This window comes from Hevea brasiliensis, chromosome 8, assembly GCF_030052815.1.
Source record: "Hevea brasiliensis isolate MT/VB/25A 57/8 chromosome 8, ASM3005281v1, whole genome shotgun sequence".
Taxonomy (NCBI): Eukaryota; Viridiplantae; Streptophyta; class Magnoliopsida; order Malpighiales; family Euphorbiaceae; genus Hevea; species Hevea brasiliensis.
The window spans coordinates 100,122,887-100,143,504 of NC_079500.1; the positions used below are offsets into that span (position 1 = coordinate 100,122,887).

The 20,618-nt window shown below is 34.6% G+C and overlaps 1 protein-coding gene and 1 pseudogene across 1 annotated transcript; both read right to left on the bottom strand.

Moving 5' to 3' along the window:
• Positions 1-6,184: 6,184 nt before the first annotated feature.
• LOC131182177 (cytosolic endo-beta-N-acetylglucosaminidase 1-like) lies at positions 6,185-6,738 on the bottom strand (annotated as a pseudogene).
• A 3,131-nt stretch (positions 6,739-9,869) lies between these two features.
• Positions 9,870-14,819, bottom strand: LOC110645559 (DEAD-box ATP-dependent RNA helicase 18). The gene is made up of 11 exons (XM_021798766.2): positions 14,244-14,819; positions 13,654-13,890; positions 13,040-13,297; positions 12,440-12,519; positions 12,238-12,343; positions 12,034-12,147; positions 11,785-11,883; positions 11,578-11,667; positions 11,080-11,186; positions 10,774-10,917; positions 9,870-10,474 (listed from the first exon to the last, which is right to left on the bottom strand). The coding sequence occupies exons 1-11, from the start codon at positions 14,514-14,516 to the stop codon at positions 10,204-10,206; spliced, it is 1,779 nt and encodes a 592-aa protein (XP_021654458.2). The 5' UTR covers positions 14,517-14,819; the 3' UTR covers positions 9,870-10,203.
• Positions 14,820-20,618: the final 5,799 nt, after the last annotated feature.

Below are 20,618 nucleotides of genomic sequence, written 5' to 3' on the forward strand. Positions count from 1 at the left end.
CGGACAATTCCTCTAGTGGTTGGAGTCCGATCGTTACAATTGGTATCAGAGCCGCTCACGTGTCCTCTTGGGCGATGGTGGGGCAAACCTCAGCGAGAATGCTGAGTCTCGAAAGGGGGGGAGAAAGGTCCCTTAGGCAAATCCCACATCGGTAAAGCACGGAGATGGTCTTTGGTTCAAAAAGTAATGATATATAAAATGGGGGAACTAATCACTAGAAGCGCCTTTTGGCGGAATGGCCTGGAGACTTGGAAGAACTTCAGAGTTAAGCGTGCTCGCTTGAGAGAAATCGTAGGATGGGTGACCTCCTGGGAAGTTCTCCATTCCACTTATGAGACAAAACCGTGAGGCTTATGGCCAAAGCGGACAATTCCTCTAATGGTTGGAGCTCGATCGTTACAGAAGTAAACTTGAACCTTCTTTTAATCAAGTAATTAACCTATTAATTAAGGCAGGCAGTCGGTGGCTTCTCAAAAATAATCTCAGACATAAATTCTTTTAACTAATTTTTTACATAAACATTGATATGCAATACAATGTTCTTGAAAAAGATCAAGGGTATAGCTAGAGAAAAATTTGCAGTTCTTTCTTGAAGTCAGCAAGTGCAAATATAATGGAACTCGATCCTAATTCTGAGATAACTTAAAAACACTGCCTTCTCTTTTCTATGTTTTAACCAAACACGTCTCTCTCTACTAAAAGGGCACTTAAGTTCTTCTCTTCTTAGTAATTAAAATATACTCACCTATAATTCAAAAGTGGGGAAGTATTCTTAAAGGACAGGAACCTTATTTTCTTCTTCTTCTTCTGCTTCTACTTTAGTATGCTAGGAACATCAACTAGACAACACTTTGATCTGCATAATTGTCTATGTAATTTTTACTTCTAATGTTATTAGTGGAATGATAGTTCATATAGGTTAACATGGAAGAAGCTGTTATAAAGGAAGTCCTAAACTTTTCACTCGGATTTTTCTTGCTTAAACTTAGTTTATCAGATGTATGGTGGTACTCGCTTATTAAATTATGTACTTCATATATTTATATATTAAATTTATAATAAATCTAGGCAAAAAATTTTGAAATTATACATTCCTGAATAAGGTTTATTGTACTTAGATTTCTTTTTTACTAGATTTATGATGGGATTAAATACATAAATGGAAATTAAAAAAAAAAAAGAATTTAGTTAGGAATAGGATGAATATACATGAAAAACCAAAATAGAAAAAGGTAATTTCAGACATGCTCTTCTAATTATCAATTGAAAATGTCACTCTCCCCTTCTTTAACTAGTTCAAATTCGAATCTTTAAATTTTATTTCTTTACATTCAAATGCAGCCTTTAAATTCTAGCAAAATGTTTCATTTAGTAGAATATCAAATCATGTTTCTGTTTGAGTTTCCCATCACCTGCTTTCCAATATTCTCATTGGTTAATAAATTAATTTCTTGATAATTACCTGTAGAAAGATCAAAATTTGCATATTATACCACTTTTAGTTGGATCACAGATTCTTCTAGTTTGTTCACGTGGAGGCCTGGAGGGCAGTGCAAGGAAGTGGTCAGTTCATGGAACTATGCAAGACGACAATCTTCAATTTTTATTTATATTTTTCTAAATTCATCTCTCCATACAATTATATGTCTGTGTGAAATTAATATTTTATAAGTAAAGAGGAAAAGAAAAGAACAGAAGGCAACAACTGACTCAAAAAAGATTCCTCATTAGCTTTGTTTAATGTGGAAGCATTTTTCCAAGTCAAGCTTCTATAATTATCTTATTATGCCTATGAAATCCACCTCTTTCTGTAGCCCTTTTTCAAGTTGCAAGCTTATGTTGAATGAATCCTGTGGTTAAATAAATTATTTCAAGAAGTAGCTAGTTGTCAATTTTTATGATCATCAACTCAAAGCTTCCACTGAGATCATGTCCGCTTCATCTTTTGGTTCAACACATGTGCACTCATGCTTTGGCTGTTTGTGTATGCCAATAATGTTTTACACTATATCTTTTTTAACTTGATTTTGACAAGGATTTAAATTCAAGATGAATCTTTAACTTGAGATTTCTTTCATTTTAGTAAAGATTTCTGACTATTATTTTAATTGAAAAAAATACTCGTTAGAAAATATCTCTTAGAATATATTAAGAAATATGTTTCCATTACTTAAAGAAAGGAAAAGGGGATTCCTTTTTCCTCCACTCTTCTCTTTTAATCTCTTTTAATTCTTCTCTCAACTCTCTCAGTATTCTATCTTGACCATAATACTATCCCCTCTAACTTGAGTATTGAAGGGTCCTCAACGGGAGCTCCCCGATGGACCTATAACCATTTTTTCTTTGTTTGCAGGTCCTTTATAATTGAGATGATAAAAATGGGATCCATATTAGTGAAACAATAGTAAAATACTTCATCATCTGGTGTGATAAAATTAAGATTAAAAGTAGGAGAGAGATTTGATATTTTCTAATTAGCCTTTGAGTTTATCTGCACTTAAATAGTTTCTATTAGCAAGGTTGCATCACCTGCCCTTTTTTGTTTATGGAAATTATCTAGATTATTTAACAAGAACAATGGTGATTCTCATTTCTATATTTTGGCCGTTTGGGAATAGACAAAAGAAAGATTTTAACACAAAAGTGTTATCTGCAGAGATATGTGGCCAACTAAGTTTCAAACCTACTATTTATGAAGTCTCAATCAAAGTGTCACCTAACAGGCCAACACTATATGGCATGGTATCTCTAGCAGCCAATGATAATTAACATCATTTTCTTTTGGTCTAAGAGCCTTTGATAATATGTTAAGAAACCATTCAATCTAAAAATTTAAGTTTGTAGATAAGAGTTCTAAGAACAATTACGTATTTCTCTATTACACAGATGAGGTGTTGCACTATAGGAAATAAAGGGAAAGAAAGAAGGAGGAGGGACAAATTTGTATGACCAAACAAGGAACAAGCCTACAAAATTATATTATATATATGTGGTTGTAAAGAATGTAATGCTGGGTTGATTCTGGATCATGTGATTTTTCTTCAATTAATCAGGAATATCATTGGAGTCTAATAATTAAGCACCCATTTTTTACTTTCCATTAGTGTCAACTTGAGCATGAAGGCAGAAGAAATTAAAAATGAAAATAACAGCAGGATAATATTGGATAAAAGTAACCCTCATTAGCCACTAAGAAATTAGATTTTGGTAAAACATGTGGTATTCTTAGCTCCAAAACTAGTGGGGTCAGATGTTTCAATATCACACTGCAGATTTTTGACCTTGGAGCGATGAATATGAAATTTAGGAAGAAAGTTAGATGATAGAGTAATGTTTTTCCTGAGGAAAATAGAGAGGGTGGGTAGAAATTTTTGCTTTAATTGCAATAAATTTCTTCTTCATATCTTATTTTTTTCTTATTTTTTTATTATTTTTTTCATTTTTTAATTGAAGTTGTGGTGAAGTTGATATATAGAATAAGCAAAATACTTCAACATGGAGAATGGAAATGAAGATTGATTGGTCTAAATTTGGCTCCATGAAAATGGTTGAGCGGAATCACAAGAGACAAACACAAGAGCAAAGGATATCTTTTGAACATGAAAACTTCTTCATTATTAGTCCATTATTAAGTGTATAAGCCATAAGGGATATCCAATATTTTATAAAGCAATAGAAATTTGCACTTTTGGTCATTAGAATTGTTAAGAATGTTCATAATAAGCTTTTGTTGCAGTGTTGCTATTAGTTGGTGGACCCATAAGGAGGAATCTAGATGAATGTATGCCTGCCTTGTGAATCCCATCAATCACTCAAGTCTTCTCCTATTGAATCAAAGTGCCACCCCCACAAGAAAAAGGGAAAAAAAAATCAAATTTAATGACATGAAAAAGAGAGAAGAATAGAAGAAATATGTAGAAAAAATAACTAATTGGTGGAATGATAATTGAAATCAAACCACATTGCTTTTGGAAGTATTATCCTCGAGCCCTCAGCAGAGAAGAAAGGAGGATTCTCCTACTATCCTCTTGTCTCCATAAAGAGGTAATTAAAATTCGAGATTGGGAGGCAAAAGGGAGCGGCTGGTTTTGTCTTGTTATGTAGACTCGCCCCTGGGCTGGTTCTGGTTTGAATTGATCTGAAATTACTGATTCATGGTTCATCAAAAGAGTAAATTAGAATCGGTTCTAAAAGGTTTCTGTTTCGGTTCAATGTGATTCAGTTCAAATTTAATAGTCTAATTTTTTTAAAAAATAAAAATAAATGTCTGATTTGGCTGGAATCAAATTGGACGATTCCAATTCAATTTCAATCTGATTTATTTATAATTCGAGTCAAACGAAAGTTACAGGTAAGGTACCTGCGAAAATCACACTATCCAAACCCAAATCCAATTAATATTTTTAATACCTGAACCCTCTATGCCTGATTAAAAGTTATCTTCAACTACTCAAACTCATCCTAAAACTAATCATTATTACTCAAAAATATTCAATTATTTTAATTTTTATATTTTAATTAATAACCTACATAAAAAATATTTTATTAATAATTTATATTTTAAAATTTTAATAATTCTATAAAAATATTTAAATTCTTTTATTTAAAATATAATATATAAAAATTTAAAATTAAAAAAAAACATATATTTATATTTAATTAATTATTTATATAAATAAATTCGAATACCGGATATGTACAATCTGAACCAAATATTGGCATCATTCTTCAACCCAAACTCATCCCAAATCCAATTATAACTTATCCAAACTTGTCCTATTAGAGTTCGATTGGATCAGACATCCACAAAAATCTAAACCATTATCATCCCTAAGTTTAACTGATTTCAGTCTGATTTCATTACAATTTAAACAGGTCTAGTTTTGATTCGATTCTGATTTTAAACCAGCCCATGGCCGTGTGTGTTGTTATGTAATATTTTTAATTAATCTTCTTCTTTTTCTTCCTCATTTTCAACAATGGTTTGAATCTTTATATTTCCACCATTTAAGTTACATGTACTAATCCTAATTGAGTCAAGTTTTCTGGCTGTAATTTTCGTGCGATTGGTCACTTTCAATCGTTAAATCTTCAGGAATGTGATGATGAGCCAGCAATGAGAGCCGTCAAGTATGTGGTAGATCATTCATATCCACATTCAACTTGCACTCACATTACAAAAATTAATGATAATTTCTTTCACTAATAAGAATGTTCACATTGTCTTGTAGTGCTAAGTTAAGAAGGTGGCAGTGCCTTCTGTCTTTTCTATGATGCTTCTAGCTATAAAAAAAGATTTCTGTACTACACCTTCTGACCCTATTTTTGGCTACACAATGCATGGTGGGTGCTATCAAGAAGTTCTATGTGAAGCTCTCACAAGTCAAATGCTTTCTTCTCCCATTTTAATTTCTAATAATGGAGAAGTGATTTCTGTGAGGGAATATTAGGCTTTTGTAGTGGTTGTTTGTCAATGGGTGAAGTTATATATGTAAAGATCGAGTTCTTTCCAAAGACAGCATTTCCTACAGAGCTTACCATTTTTCTAAGTGCAAACGTGTTTGTAATTAAACCAAAAATCTTGAAATTTCAATAATGCTTGGCTAGAGAATCAAACCCAGCATACAGTGCACAAAACTCCATTCAAGATTTCAACAGCAATTCCACTAAGTCCTCAGTTTTGATGTTTAAATTTTGGTTGTTGTTCATTGGCTTGAGTTATGACTTGCCCTGAACAGTTCGCAATGCAATCCAGATGCAATATTTTATAAAGCCTGTATTGGTAGCAGAGGTCATGAGCTGATAAGCCAATATAAATATTGTAAATTTTTCCTATTTCAACAGAGTGTGAGAATTTGGTTAAACTTACTAGAATTCGAGTTTAGAGAATTCTGAGAGCAATTATAACTTGTTCTTTTCATCACAATGAAATCTTCTCTCGTGTCTTGCCCTGAATGTAGAATTCATAGTTGAATCGTGTAAATCTTGTGTTTTTGTTTCTTCTTTATACTATGTGTATGCGATTCTATGTGCACCTTAGATTTATGTCCTGTTTTAACATCATCTTTCAAAGAATAATAGCAGAAAAGAATTTATTGTCATGGTACAACACTTGCCAGATACAAGCAATGCTATCTGCATTTTCTCAAGAGGGAATAAATAAGAACAATGGAAGTAATAAGATTTACTGACCTTCAATATCGGGTTGAAACTATGGAAAATCATCCAGCTTTGGGCAGGCCCCATCAAAGGCACACCCTTGAATGATGAATTTGAGACTACAAGTGTCAGAAGGTACAGAACAATCAGAAACATAAAAGGTTGTAACTTGTGCAACTCCAAGTACCTGCAGTTGCTTTTTGCTTGTGTGCCTGGATTTCCCTTCAACTTGTTTGACCAGTTTCTTGACATAGATATTGTACTTTGGGAACACTAAATCATTTCTTTCAATTTCCAAATCATGTTCATGCTAAAAACTTTGAATTCCTGAGAATCTAAGCCAAATCTGATATCTTGGCCTTCAACCAACCTTGAATTGGATGGAGGCAAATACAAGTTCCTTTCAGAATTTTTTATTGCAATGCGACCAAGCACAGCAAAAAACTTTGCAGGATTGCCATCTGCTTGGTATTCTGATCCCATTTCACCATTCTCAGGCTTCAGCTTGTAGCATACAGCATTAGTTACTGTTAATATGTGCCCATTCATTGCAATGCTGTCTTCATGTATGAACCATCCTCAATCCACTTCTGGCTAATGCAGAATAGAAAGTTTAGAATTTTATTTAAGAATTTTAATTATTATAGAATTAAAAAATTTAAAATGTTTTTATTGTTTAGGAATTTTATTATTATTAGGTCTATTGTTTTTTAATTTATATTATTTACTATTCCTAATTAGAGTTCAATTAGGATTACTATTCTTAATTTGATTAGGTTTGTAAGCTCTATTGATTTTCTATTATTCAATATCTTTTGATTGTGATTATTATTGAGGATTAGCTCTCTTTTCCAAGGATTGGTCCTTGATTTCTCTTCTTTTTGGTTTTTTTCCTTTGTTCTACATCGCTGGTGATCTATCAGGATGTACCACGATTGCTTCACTGAATTTCTTAGAGAAATGGTTCATATCCCAGGATGCAATGAGTACTGATGTACTCTCATTAGTGGGTAGAGAACTGAAGAGAAAGTCCCAGTTTTGAATCTCCCTCTGATATCACCTGCATTATTTCAGGTGTCACAGTTGAACTAGAGGGAAGCAGAAAGAGAAATGCAGATAGGAATATCAAATATGTTCTATAATCATTTTATCCGTTTTACTGTTTTAGTAACTGTGTGTTCATGGGACACAACATGCTCTAATGTTCAGTTTCTATATAACAGGCAAAGACTCTTTTTAAAAGCAGCAGCAGCTTTATCTCATGAAAATTCTGTGTCCAGCTACAGGCATGCAAAGACATGATTAATGGTATACCAAAGAAACACACAATACCTGTGCAATATAACCTCATTCCATGGTTTTCTAGTTATGTTCAATTTGTTTTCCCCTGGTCTGGATAAACTGACAATCAGCTAAACAGAAAGTTGGAAAAATTTAGGAAGTCCAGTGATAAATTGGATACTTTCAAGTTCAAAGTAACATACCCATTACATCTATGATTCGAAAAATGTAAAATGGCAATTGAACTCATGTAAGAGGTGGATGATAATGGGTGTTTTGCCATTACATGATAGAATAGATAAAAATTATGTTTCTTTCGTCACTTGGGAGTTGAAACCACAAAAGAGATGGCTTACAGAATATGTGAAGTGGAGAGGATGATTGCCCAAAAGATGCTCTACCAAAATGAGCCTTGTAGTGAAAAGAGCACTGTCTTCAAGAAATCCTTAAAACATGATGTTTCCTCCCCCATTACAAGACGCTTCTTTGACACCACCATCTGCAAATATATGTTTAAATCAGTGCAAATAATATTGTAATGTCAAATCAAGCTTAGGTCTCAAGGAATACTAAAAGAGCCAACATCAAGGGGAAGCATTTATGCGTTGAGGCCTTAAGAGTGCCATCCAGGTTATGGTTCACAATAAATAAGTTTTGATGGTAGGCTTGTTGAGTGGTACAAAAGAAAACTTTTTATAAATCATTAGGTAGATGACAGATGGTGTTCTTCAAATCCAATAGATAAAAAGGAAAAACATTATGAGACATTGCCATATCTGCATAATGAGTTACCAACAAAACCAGGTGTTTTTTCGTCATTGATTAGTGCCATTGTAGTTGTGATTCAATCATCAATACGTATAAATGATGTCAAAATATGCCACAACATCAAATATATAATAGCTGGTATGAAGATGAAACCTTACTCAACAAGGACTTTAATAGTTTCAGGTGTTGGGCCATAAAGAATTCAAGAAAAGGCTGCATCAAAGATGGGAGTAAACAGATAAGAAGACAAGATAGTAGCTAATCCAGTCTCAGACGCATTAGTGATGGCATGCTTAATTAATAACACTTGTTGATTTGAACATTCCATATGAAGCATATCATCTTACATTTAGCTTATCATTTTACTCAATTAAATCTCTCCATAGAGACATAAAGGAGAAAAAAAAACATATAGGAATAAACACAAAAAGCTAGAATGCATATGTTGGAAGTGCAGCTACGTGAATGATGAATTACATTATTGAAATTATTATTATTGTTCCAAATTACAAGCTTTAATTTAAAATTTTCCAGTCTACCTCTTTAATTTGCATACATCCTTATTAATATTGTATATTGTTTTGCATAAGATGATGTAGTAAAACATTATTAGCCATGTACTTGCCTTGCAAATGCATTAAGTCCTCCGCTATATACATTTAGAAATAGAAAAGGAATAGAAATTCTGATTTTATGATAATATGAGGATTATGCGGAGCACACTAATGAGATTAGCTTATGAACAAGCACAACATGTAGATAAAACCAATTCCCATGGAATCACGCTTGGAATGATAGTGGATATATCCAGAAAATAGTAATTCCATGATCATAGAAAAGTGCATTGTGCAAAGGCAGCAGAAAGAATTTTTTTTTTTTTTTTTTCTCTTTTCAATGCTACAAGTTACACAAATTGGAAAAGAAAATATATCAAGTAATTATAGTAGAATGACAGCTCTTTTGGTGCAAACCTGAAACCCTTAGCAAGACATGTTCCAGGGAACATCTGTTGTCCTCCCTCAACTGAAATATGATAGTCATTAGCCTGAACAACATCAAATATGCTCAATACTTGGACTGATACATGCAGGAAGGTATAAGCACAACTCAGCTACTCTATAGCATCCTGCAACGAAGTACACGAAGTACTGTTGCTTAATTACGATCTAACTAGGTTCAAAAAAGTTACACCAACTGTTGCTTTCACCTAATAAGTTCTATCCAAGCAATCAAATGTAGCCTTGCAGGAGATAAAAATAAAAAGATGATGTTAAGTTCACATGAATCATAATTGAAATTCATGCATTGATTAGTCAGATATCAAATTGGTGATCAAAGTAAGCGGTCACTTCAAACAGAGATAATTTATCGGAAGAAACTAAACACTAACATCAGCTCTTTCCCACATAAGGATAATGCGCAATAAATAAAATATATCCTTCCCTTCTACTGTAGTTCGAAGGATGAATGTAAGAAAGCTTGTATAATTTCTTTGGAAAAAATGCAACAACCTGAAAATGAGTTATTCATCCCAGGTGATTTCTGATACCTGATCAAAATTTGAATAAAATGTAGTGCTATAGGATAATTGGTCACTGTTAGCCATGATTTTTCTACAAGTGTCTAACAATTACAAACAACAAGGTACACAACAAAAAAAATTTGAATAAAATGTGCTGTAGGATCAAAATTTTTTTATTTGTGTATAGATCTGTAATAACCAACATCAAGATACAAATCCTTTGGTTTTGATCCTTTTCTTGCAATATTTAAATACAATGCATGAAATTTGATCTAAGATAGAAATAACATTGAAAGAAAATCTAGAACTCAATCTGTTGTGCCAATCTAGTCTTCAACAAAACCTCCAGATGCAGTCAACCTGCATAATAAGTGCTTTAACTCCCTTTTCTCTTTTGTAAGCTCTAGTGTCAGGTCCCAGCAGAAACCTAAGCATGTCAGTTCACAAAATGGCCAGTTGCAGATCATGCATTTTTATAGTAATTCTTCAGTTCCAGTTAACTTTGCAAATTCACTTTCATCGATGGTCCCCTTCTTTAGCTTTTTCAGTAATCGATATTCCCTCGCTAATTCATCTTCATCTTCAATTGTCTGGGCAGCCCGTCTCTGCTTAGCTGTTTTTTTCCTCATAACCGTTGGGGCAGCATTGGGGGCCTTGTTGGGCTTCTGAGGTTTTGGTTCTTGCTGTTGTGCTTCTTTCTTCACTTGCAAATTCCTCTTCCTTTGTTTCTCCCGAGATTTATCCCTGATTACAGTCATTAGCTATTAGAAATGAGAACTATTATCACAATAATTAGTTGCCAAGAGAAATTGCAACTTAACAGAATAAAGAGCTTAAGCCTATGGATATAGTTGAGTTGAGTTGAGTTGAGTTTTTCTGTAAAAATGAGAGAAAATATTTCAAATGGAAAGATATCACTAGACAAAGGAAAAAAAAAAAAAAAAAAAGGAAATCAACCTAGCCTGCAAAGGTCAGTCACACAAGTTTTCATCCCCCCTGATTCTACTTAATGAGATACACCAAAGGACTGCAAGAATTCTTACTTGTATTTGATGTCCTCCAATTTGAGGTCTTCAACTGGAGTAAAACCAATGGTTGAAAGTGAGTGGTGCTTTACCTCAGGCATTGAAGGAAGCTGCAATAAGCCATATCCCATGCCCAACTTCCCAACTTCAAGTTCTTTCCATCTGTGGAACATAACATACATCAAAACATCCAATTACAATCTCACTTAAGTATGGTTTTAAGAAAGGAATACTGGATATAGTCTCAACTCTGTCAAAACATACAGCTTGAGAGAGAGAGGACGAGAGAAACAAGCAAGTTCAGGAAGAAAACTATTTAGTAACCTGAAAATGTACGAGCAATGATGCTCTTTATATGCACGGATAAATGAAACAAATGCTCTCAGTCCCTTCTCCATGACATCTCGGTCCTTCTTGGCAGCAGACCGTATCTGACAATGAATTCATGAGATTTTATCAATTGACCAAAGAAGAAAAGACACAATGGAAGTAACGAGGATTGAATAAAGTAACATCAAAGAAGCCAGTAATTAGGGCATCAAAAGCATCAAATAGTGGCATACAACATTCAAATCAAATTTCTCCACATAATTCAACATTATGATAAATGAACAATAGGGTTCATTGTATCTGATGGTTTCAGGATATACTGATGGCAATCAAATGAAAATTCAATACATCCACTTAATGATGGAGTGGACATCATAGAAAACAAGATGCTTCCTATTCATTAAGGTTATTGTTTTATAGCATCATGAACTTAATCAGGATCAGTCAAATCCACCTGAACCTCTAAGTTACTACTTCAGAAATCACTCTAACCTGAGGAACAACATCAGGAGCGTCATCTGAACCTTCCTTCTTTTGAAGAGGAACCCTTCTTATATGCAGAAATTCTACATAAGCTTCCTCCTGCATGTGCATAACCAAACTGATCACATAAGACCATGAATTGAATGCATAAACCAAGAGCAGTAAATTATCAACCAAGTTGTCATGATCACATGGATAGAGATGTAAGAAATGAACCTTTGGCAAAAGGAAAACGATAGCGCTTCCTTGTCTACCCAACCGAGCAGTTCGGCCAACTCTGTGAATGAAAACGTTTGGATCCTGAGGAGGATCATACTGAAAAATACGAAATATCATCAGCATCAATCAGCTTTTAGAAATAAAACAGTATAAAGGGAAAAGGGTCAATAACCTTCACATGAAACCTAGGTATTCATTCTTTATAAAATTAAAAGGCCACATAATCTTTAGTAGTTATCATACTACCTGCACTATACAATCAACACCTGGAATATCAAGTCCACGTGCTGCAACATCCGTACATAGAAGAATCCCATTTGTGAGAGATGTAAATGAAGCCAATGCTTTCTCTCTTGCAGTCTAACAGACAAAAATAATATGTAAGTGTCAGAATACACAATGATTAGTTCATGAATTTCAATATCATCAGTGTCATCTCCCAAAATTCACCTGCTTCATTTTCCCATGAAGAGGAATCAAAGAGAAGCCCTTTAAAGCACTAAGCCGTGGAAGAAGAACACCCCAATAATCAACACACGCACAAGTCATAAAGTATCTGCAATGTGATGAAATCATTATTGTGAAAATGATCTCATCAGCCTGTAAGACTGATTGCTTTACCCATCCATTAGAAATATAGAAAATAACTCACATTATAATCTTTTTTGACTTGTTCTTAATAAGGAGATCAACAAGCTGAGACGGTTTATTATCTGCTTCGCATTCCAAATACTGCAGAGAGAGAGGGAGGGAAGTGGGGAAACCAAAAAAATTCATCACCCAACAAATGATAAGTACAGGAGATATCATGTTTACCACTTAGAGAAAAATGCTTTCAGTACAGATAACCCATTTTTCAGGGTTTATGTACAAGAGTTAAATTATATTTCTCATTATATGCATTGTCAAAATTTTTTCACCAAATACGCAAGGATGTTAACGTACACAGAATTAAGAATTCCCACAACATCCCTGAATCCTCAAGCAATTAGACAAGATGGAACATCATACTCAAGCAGCATAATCAAACGAAAGGTGTGCAGCCATGTTGGAAGAATTTGATGCACTAATTTCCAATTGTTAAACCAGAAGTGAGATTTTCGTAATAATGATTCCACCAAACACAAATATTTACAAGCAATTATACTCACTTCTGAGCAAAGAATAATCTACACAATGTGTAATTTGCAAAAAACTATCCTAATGTATAACTATTTAACAAAGAATTGATAAAATTCAACAAACTACAAACCTCAAGTTGAAGGCCTGAAGGTGTTTTTGAAGAAGCTAATTGCAAAGATGCTGATTCATTCAGTGATTTGGTTTCTGCTCGAACTTCAACCCTCACAGGATTCCTCAGTCCAGCTTTGGACAACTCTTCAACTGCCTCAGTTTGAGTAGCTGAGAAAAGACCAGTCCTGCGAAGCTTGGGTAAGTGAGATATAATGGAATTTATCTGCTTTTGGAATCCCATATCCAAGAGTCGATCAGCCTCATCCAAGATTAAAACCTGTTCCACCAACAAATGAATCAACATAAAACTAATAAACTTTATAGCCATCATTTTCTTGCATATCAAATTATTATTCTCATTAAAGTTACTAAAAACTCTCCTGATTTCAGTAAGTGAATATCTCGGTTAACATTAAGAAGGCATGTAAAAGTTTGTACTATGTCCCCGATATCAGTGGACATGATTCTTTCAATAAAAGTATATGAAGCAAATACTACCTATTTTATTGGAAAAACAACATAAATTCTAAATATCTACTGCCTTCGGTTGTGGGAGGTGAGTTCTGTTCTGTTTTGAGTTATAAATGTCATGAAATAAAGTTCACAGACTCATTGACAGGTGAAAATCACTACCTCAAGGTTTCGAAAGTCCAGGAAATCCACACGTTCCATGATGTCATAAAGCCTTCCAGGCGTTCCAATCAATAAATTAGCTCCTTCCTCCTCTATTTTCTTCAAATCAGCTTTCACATCCACCCCGCCAACAAGGAGAATCGACTTAACATTCGATAAAGTTGCAATGAAAGGTTGAGCAACGTTATATATTTGTGATGACAACTCCCTAGTAGGAGAGAGAATTATTCCCATCACCTGTAAACAAAAGCAAATTCTAAGCTGAATGGAACACAAACCAAAGTACACAATGACATAAGTACTAGCTGTAGATAGATACAAGTAACCCAGACAAGCGCACTCTAATCAGCCGAACCATTACACTAATAAACAAATTCGAGCTTATCACTTGTTAGCTAAAGCCACTACAATACAATAGGAATTGGAAACTATAAATTGAGCTTAACTCAACTTTATACAACTCACTACAGAGAAATTACTCATTTTAAAATGCAAAACGCCAAAAAAATTGAAACTTTCTCTTGTTTTCCTGCAATTTTCTTGGCAACTAAACGGAGAAGAGAAAAGGAGAGGATAAAGGAGGAGCACACCTGGTGGGGTTTGGGAGGAGAGGAGGCTCGACGGAGAATCTCGACAAGGGGGACTACGAAAGCAAGGGTTTTTCCAGAGCCGGTTGCGGCGTCGACTGCAACATCCTTGTAGCTGCATAGTAGCGGAATCGTGGCTGCTTGGACCGGCGTGCAATATTCGAAACCTGCTAGAGTTAGAGCTTCGAGAACAGGCTCTGAGAGTGACGGTTTTAGATCGGAGAAGCGCGTTTCCGTTAACGCTCTATTTGGATACAGCGAATCGGTGATGTCCATTGCTTCAGAATCAGGTACCCGCCGCCGTTAATTTGGTTCCCTAAGAAATCTGTAGAAGAATATGTATTTGAAATCAGTCACACGGCACCGTTTAGTGGTAGCTTAGGACAAAAATAGGGCGGTACGGTGTCGGTTTCGTTTATACGGGCCTTTTTTAAAAAACGACTATTCGTTTCGGATCCAGAATTCAGCGACCTATCGTCTTCTCGACAAGAGAGCGAGTCTGCTTCTCGACATGTGTACTATAGTATTGTGATCTGTCTTCTCTTCAGGAGCTTGGAATTGTTGGTTGTGAGAATCTGAAGTATCTACCATCAGCTCCAGCCTACAGACAATGCAATGCGTTTCCAAATTAAAAGAAAGTGGTTCTGTGCATTGTGTAGACCTGGGCACAGGACGGGTCTGATTCAGTTTCCGACTAAAATCGTCGGTTAGACCAATTTTGATTGATGATGGTTTTATTCCAAAATGATTCAATATGGTCCCCATTTAGACTAAGTTCTGATGTTAAAAAATAAAGTGGTTCAATAGAATAATAATAACAATAATAAATTATTAGGCTGATTTTGGTTCAAGGAGGAGAATCAGACTGGCTTTCTATATTTCAGTTCCAGGCCAGTTTATTAACCCAAATCATTGACCCGATCTAGTCTCAGATTTGACTCAGGTCAGCCCCTGATTTGATGCATGATTCAAACCAATCTGCAGCCAAGTCTAAGTTTGAGTAGTCTAAGAGGGTTTTTATCTCAAACTAGGGTCTAAGTTCTAAATCCTATATGTTAATAATAATTTTTAAACTTACAACTTAACGTCCTGAATTTTTAAATAATTATTTATATAGAAATTTATTAGTTTGGTAGGTTTAGGAGGAACATTGTGTAGTTGTTGTATTATGAGTTTGATGTCTTTTGAATTGAAAAGTATTAATTGAGTTATTTTGCAAGTTTTGTAGGTCATAGGTACAAGAGAAATTCTGCTAGATTTTCAGCATAAACCTAGGTTGTCTTGGGCTCTTTAATTCTTTGTTTTGAGTTAATATTGATAAATTTATTGAATATAATTGTTTAAGTGATCCAAGTCAATCTTCGTCATCTTATCAGCCACTCTAGTGACATTTAGATAATTTATGAGTAGATATTAAATTTATTTATAATTTTAATATTATTATATATTAAATATATGTCTATGTATTCACTTATTAATATATGTATATAGTTAATTACTGCGCATGCTTTGTATTGCGTATTTAATTGATGATATTGTTGTGGATATCGCCATAAGGTAATTTAGAATTGTGTGCGTGTATCGGCGTGCGTATGGTATATTTATGGATATTGATAGAACGGGTAGTTGAGGCTGAAGTTTGACTCACTGGGATCCGATACTTTTTATGGATAAGTTAGAGTGAGTACGACATTAAGTTGATCTTGCTAATTCCCGCATTAAATTATTAAGAGACCGGCTCGAATTGATCTCGCTGACTGGTGTTGGAATTAAGAAAATTGTATAGAGAATCAGCTCCCATATATATATATATATATATATATATATATATATATATATATATATATATATATATATATATATATATATATATGATACACGAGTGTATGAGTGTTCCAAATTATCTTTTATGCGAATATTATTTGATTTATTTGGAAATATGTGTGCATGTTGCATTTTATACATAAAAATGCATTAGACCTAGATAGTTATAGAAATTATATTTAAAATCAATATCTTACTCTATGAGTCGAACGCTCACTCCTATTCAACCATTTTTTTCTATGTAACAGGTGAATAGCCTACTCATTTCTTGTAGCTTTACACAGTTACAATTTGTCTATATTTTATTTCCTTGAATTATAATCTAGAACTCCACATAGTATTCTAATATTGTTGGGATTGTGATAATCTATTTCTTTTGAATTTATAAACCTATTATATGGATATGTTGAAATGTATGAGCTGAGTATCCACTTTGGATGAGGGAGCTGAACTTTTATTTGATTATTTATTGTTTTGAGGATTTTTGTGTTTACAGATCAGATGAGTTAATACTCCCTATTTAGTAGTTTAATTTATGGTTGGACTTTGTTCATCTGCTTTCTTAAATTTAACTTATGATTATGGGTCTTATGGTTGAGTTCGGGATAGTTAAACTTATTATGGGCTTTTGGGCCTTATATTGACCCAAGCACTAATACCTGTTCAACTTAGAATTTGGGTCATGATATATAAATTAAGCATATAAGTTAAAAAAAAAATCTTAACTTTTCATTTTAGTATTTATAAGTTAATTTAATAAAATATTTTACTATATTATACTTATTTAATTTTTAAAATTTCATTATAAATATCATTTAATATTATTTTTAGTTATTTTAATAATAAATATTATTATAAAACTATTTTTTTACAAAGTACATTAATTATTTTTTAATCACTTATAATCATTTTAACGAAACACATAACTACTTAAATTTTTAAATATTTATAAGTCAAAATTAGCTATGTACTTATAAGTTAAATTTTATAAATTAAGCCAACCACCTTCTAAAATTTCTCATATTCCTAAAATCTCCGTGCATAAATATAAGCTTAATTCTCTGGCATAAAACCAATCTATTTTCTGTTCACATTATTCTCCCATTTTTGTTAATCATTTCTTTTTTTTTCTTTTTTCCATTTATTTTAATAGCTCCCTTATTCTTATTTTGGAATTAAATTTGTAGGTTCTTAGGTAGATGTTGGCATTGTTGTAAGAGATATTATTGAGAAAAATACTTTTTTAAAATATATTAATTAAAGAGTATTAAAAGATGATTAATAAAATTTTTATATTTTAACAAAACAATATTCAAATAATAAAATAAATTTTTTTTAATTATATTTCCAATAGTATCTGAAATTATATTTTTTTAATAAAATATTTTTTTAACTAAAAAAAAGCGTTTTTCTAACTAAAAAACTTAACGTCAAATGAGCCATAGTGCTCCTTGATAGTCATTATCACAAAGTGCTCAATTTGAGTTTTACATTTTGATCATGGATTAATGGACCTCATACATAATTGAATTACCATTTTATAATGTCAAAACCTAAATAATTTCTTTTACTTAAATCTAAAATCTTATATGTCACGACCCAACCTATGGGCCGGACCGGCACTAGGACCTGGGCCAGCCTAAAGCTCCCGAGGCCCGTAGTAAGCCTTAACTATTCATTTACCCAACTCTAAGGCCCATTTGAGCCCAATTTCAAGAAACCAATCGGACAGAGTCCGACCATAAAATGGACCTACCAACGGGGAGTTTTTGACTCACCCGACCTGTAAACACAATAAACAATCCATTGGGGAGCTCAGCTCACCCTCCACATACTCATATCATCATAATGATAAATGGGAGCTCAGCTCCCTCATCCAGTCCATCAAACATGCATATAATAATTTTACAGGTCCACAATAATAATTTAGTTTACAGACCCAAATCAAATAAACATTTCTAACACATGCGGAAATTCTAGGAGTAAATAAAATTACACAAATATTGATAAACAACCTGCGAGGAAAGGAAGCAGGTTAACCTCAAAAATATCCTCCTGTGGCCTGGAAAAATATTGAACAGGAGTGAGCGTTCGACTCAGAGAGTAAAATATCAATTTTAACCATAATCTCTATAACTATCTAAAACTAATGCACCCTGTAGAGTGAAATGCAACATCAACAACATTTTCACATCATAACATCAAAAAGGTAAATTTGGAGCACTCACGTACCCTGTAACATCAATCATAATATATGGGAGCTGATCCCCTATACAGCTCTCTTAAATCCAACCTGGTGCCAGCGAAGAACTTAGCTCGGACTTCCACTTAATAACCAAATTGGGGTCCCAGCGAAGAACTCAAGCCGTCTCTACCCCGAAGGACCGGGTCCCAGCGAAGATCTCAAGCTGTGTCTACCCGTCCTATCCATAGTCCACACCACATCACACGCACGCCAACGCACGCACACTGCTCCAAATGACCACAACAACATCCATGGCACGCTAACAGTTATGAATGCAACATAAATCGTGCCTAGAGTATAACTACATAAATATATGCATATAAGTGATGCATGGGCATGCTTGAACATATAATAATATCGAAATTACAATTAAAATTAATATTTTACTTACAGACTTGACGATGGTCACTGAGGCGGCTGGGCAGAGGAAGAAGGCTGTCCCGGCTCACCTGATAATTTTATTACAATCATTTAATAAATTTGACTCAATACAAACAAAGAAAAAGACCAATACGTCCTAAGTCGTGCCGAAAATCCGGCAGAGTCTCCCCTATACCTAGAACCTACCCAACCTGCAAAAGGGCTCAAAACACACTTCTATATTCACAATCCATATGTCCACAACTCAATCCCATCACACAGCCCCTCCTGGGCCCATCAAATCAATCATCCATCACAATATGTAAAATTTCAATTTAGTCCTTATAATTGACCATTTTTGCAAAAACTGCCCAAATCAGCTCTAAAAATTCTAAAACTTTGCCCCGCGGTCCTTAGCAATATTACTAAGCGATTGAAAAAAGAATCATAATTTTCTAAGCTACCACGAATATTTTATGGATTTTTAATCCTATTTAAGCACTAGAAAATTACGTAAAAACAAGGTTCGGGTTTACCTTTGCCGATTCCGACTTCGGGGACGGGCTCGGGTCATCTGACAATGGGGGGGTAGCCAAAACCTCGGTGCAATTCGGAGACTTTTCTGGTAACGGTCCGTTCGCCTAATTTCGCAGACTTGGCCAATCGTCGAATTTTCGCGAATCGAGGATACCTACACGAAGCCCATAACATGGGGGTTAGTACATAAATTTTTCAGAATTTTCTAAGCTCATTAAATGCTCGGAAAAATACTGCGAAGTTCCGTGGGACCCACCGAAAAACGGTGTCGAAAAATTTTGAAATTTATATCTCCGCGAAGCTCTCGACGAGTGGAGCGTGTTGGTACCCTCGGTTTTCTCGTGGGATTCACGGTTTTCGAGAAATCTAGCCCAAAAGTCGAAATGGGCTAAAAACTTCCCGAGCAAAAATTGGACAAACCGCTTGATGGATTTCGGTGTTCTTAGTGTCTATGGAAAGCTCTCGCCGAGTAGATGATTTTAGACACAAGACCCGGTCTAATTGGTGGCTGGATCGGCCGGATTTTGACCGGGGAAGTCGAAACGCCGCGCGCGCGAGGGAGGGAATTCGCGCTCGGTTTTCGGCCATTTGGGGCGTGGGCCGGGCCGGGAGGTCGGGTGGTGGCGCCTGGCCACTGGGTGGCGGGAGGTGGTCGCCGGGCAGGGGCAGGAGGAGAGAGAAAAGAGAGAGAGAAGGGGAGGAGGTCGATGCGCGCGGGGAAGGAAAGAAGAAGAAGGAAAAGGCCAGTCCGATTCGACCGGTCCGATCCGGTCAGGTTCGATTCGGTCGGTCCGATTCAAGATACAAAATTTTAAATTTTTACTCTGCCTCGGGACCGAAAACGAGGTCCAAAAATTCCGTAAAAATTCCAGAAAACTCAGAAAAATACGTAGACTCCAAATATATTTTTAGTTTTGCCACGTGGTCTTTAAATTAATTTTTAAAAATCATCAAAGTTTATATTTTCGGAAAATCGAACCCGATTTTTAAAATCCGAAAAATCTCAAAAAAAAAAAATCCTAAAATTTAAATAAAATTAAAATACAAAAAATGCTCATAAATTTAAAATTTTTGGGGTGTTACATTCTTCCCCCCTTACAGAAAATTCGTCCTCGAATTTTACACAAGGCAGAATAAAGCACATGATTATACATTGAACAAATAAGGGTACTTGCTACGCATGTCCCGTTCTGACTCCCAGGTGTACTCTTCCACTGACTGACTCCTTCACAAAACCTTAACCATAGTGATTTGTTTGGATCTTAGCTGTCTCACTTGGTAGTCCACTATGGCTACAGGCTGCTCCTCAAATTTCAAGTTCTCTTTTAGCTCTTTCATATTCGGCTGTAGTACATGAGAAGGATCTGGAATGTATTTCCTGAGCATGGAGATGTGAAACAAGGGATGAACGT

Excerpts from the sequence above, each read along its gene's own strand:
- LOC110645559 (XM_021798766.2), bottom strand. The coding sequence starts at position 14,516 with ATGGACATCACCGATTCGCTGTATCCAAATAGAGCGTTAACGGAAACG. Across the intron at positions 12,344-12,439 it reads AAGTCAAAAAAGATTATAAT|ATACTTTATGACTTGTGCGT; the intron begins GTGAGTTATTTT and ends ATCACATTGCAG. Across the intron at positions 10,475-10,773 it reads TTGGAGGACATCAAATACAA|GGATAAATCTCGGGAGAAAC; the intron begins GTAAGAATTCTT and ends GACTGTAATCAG.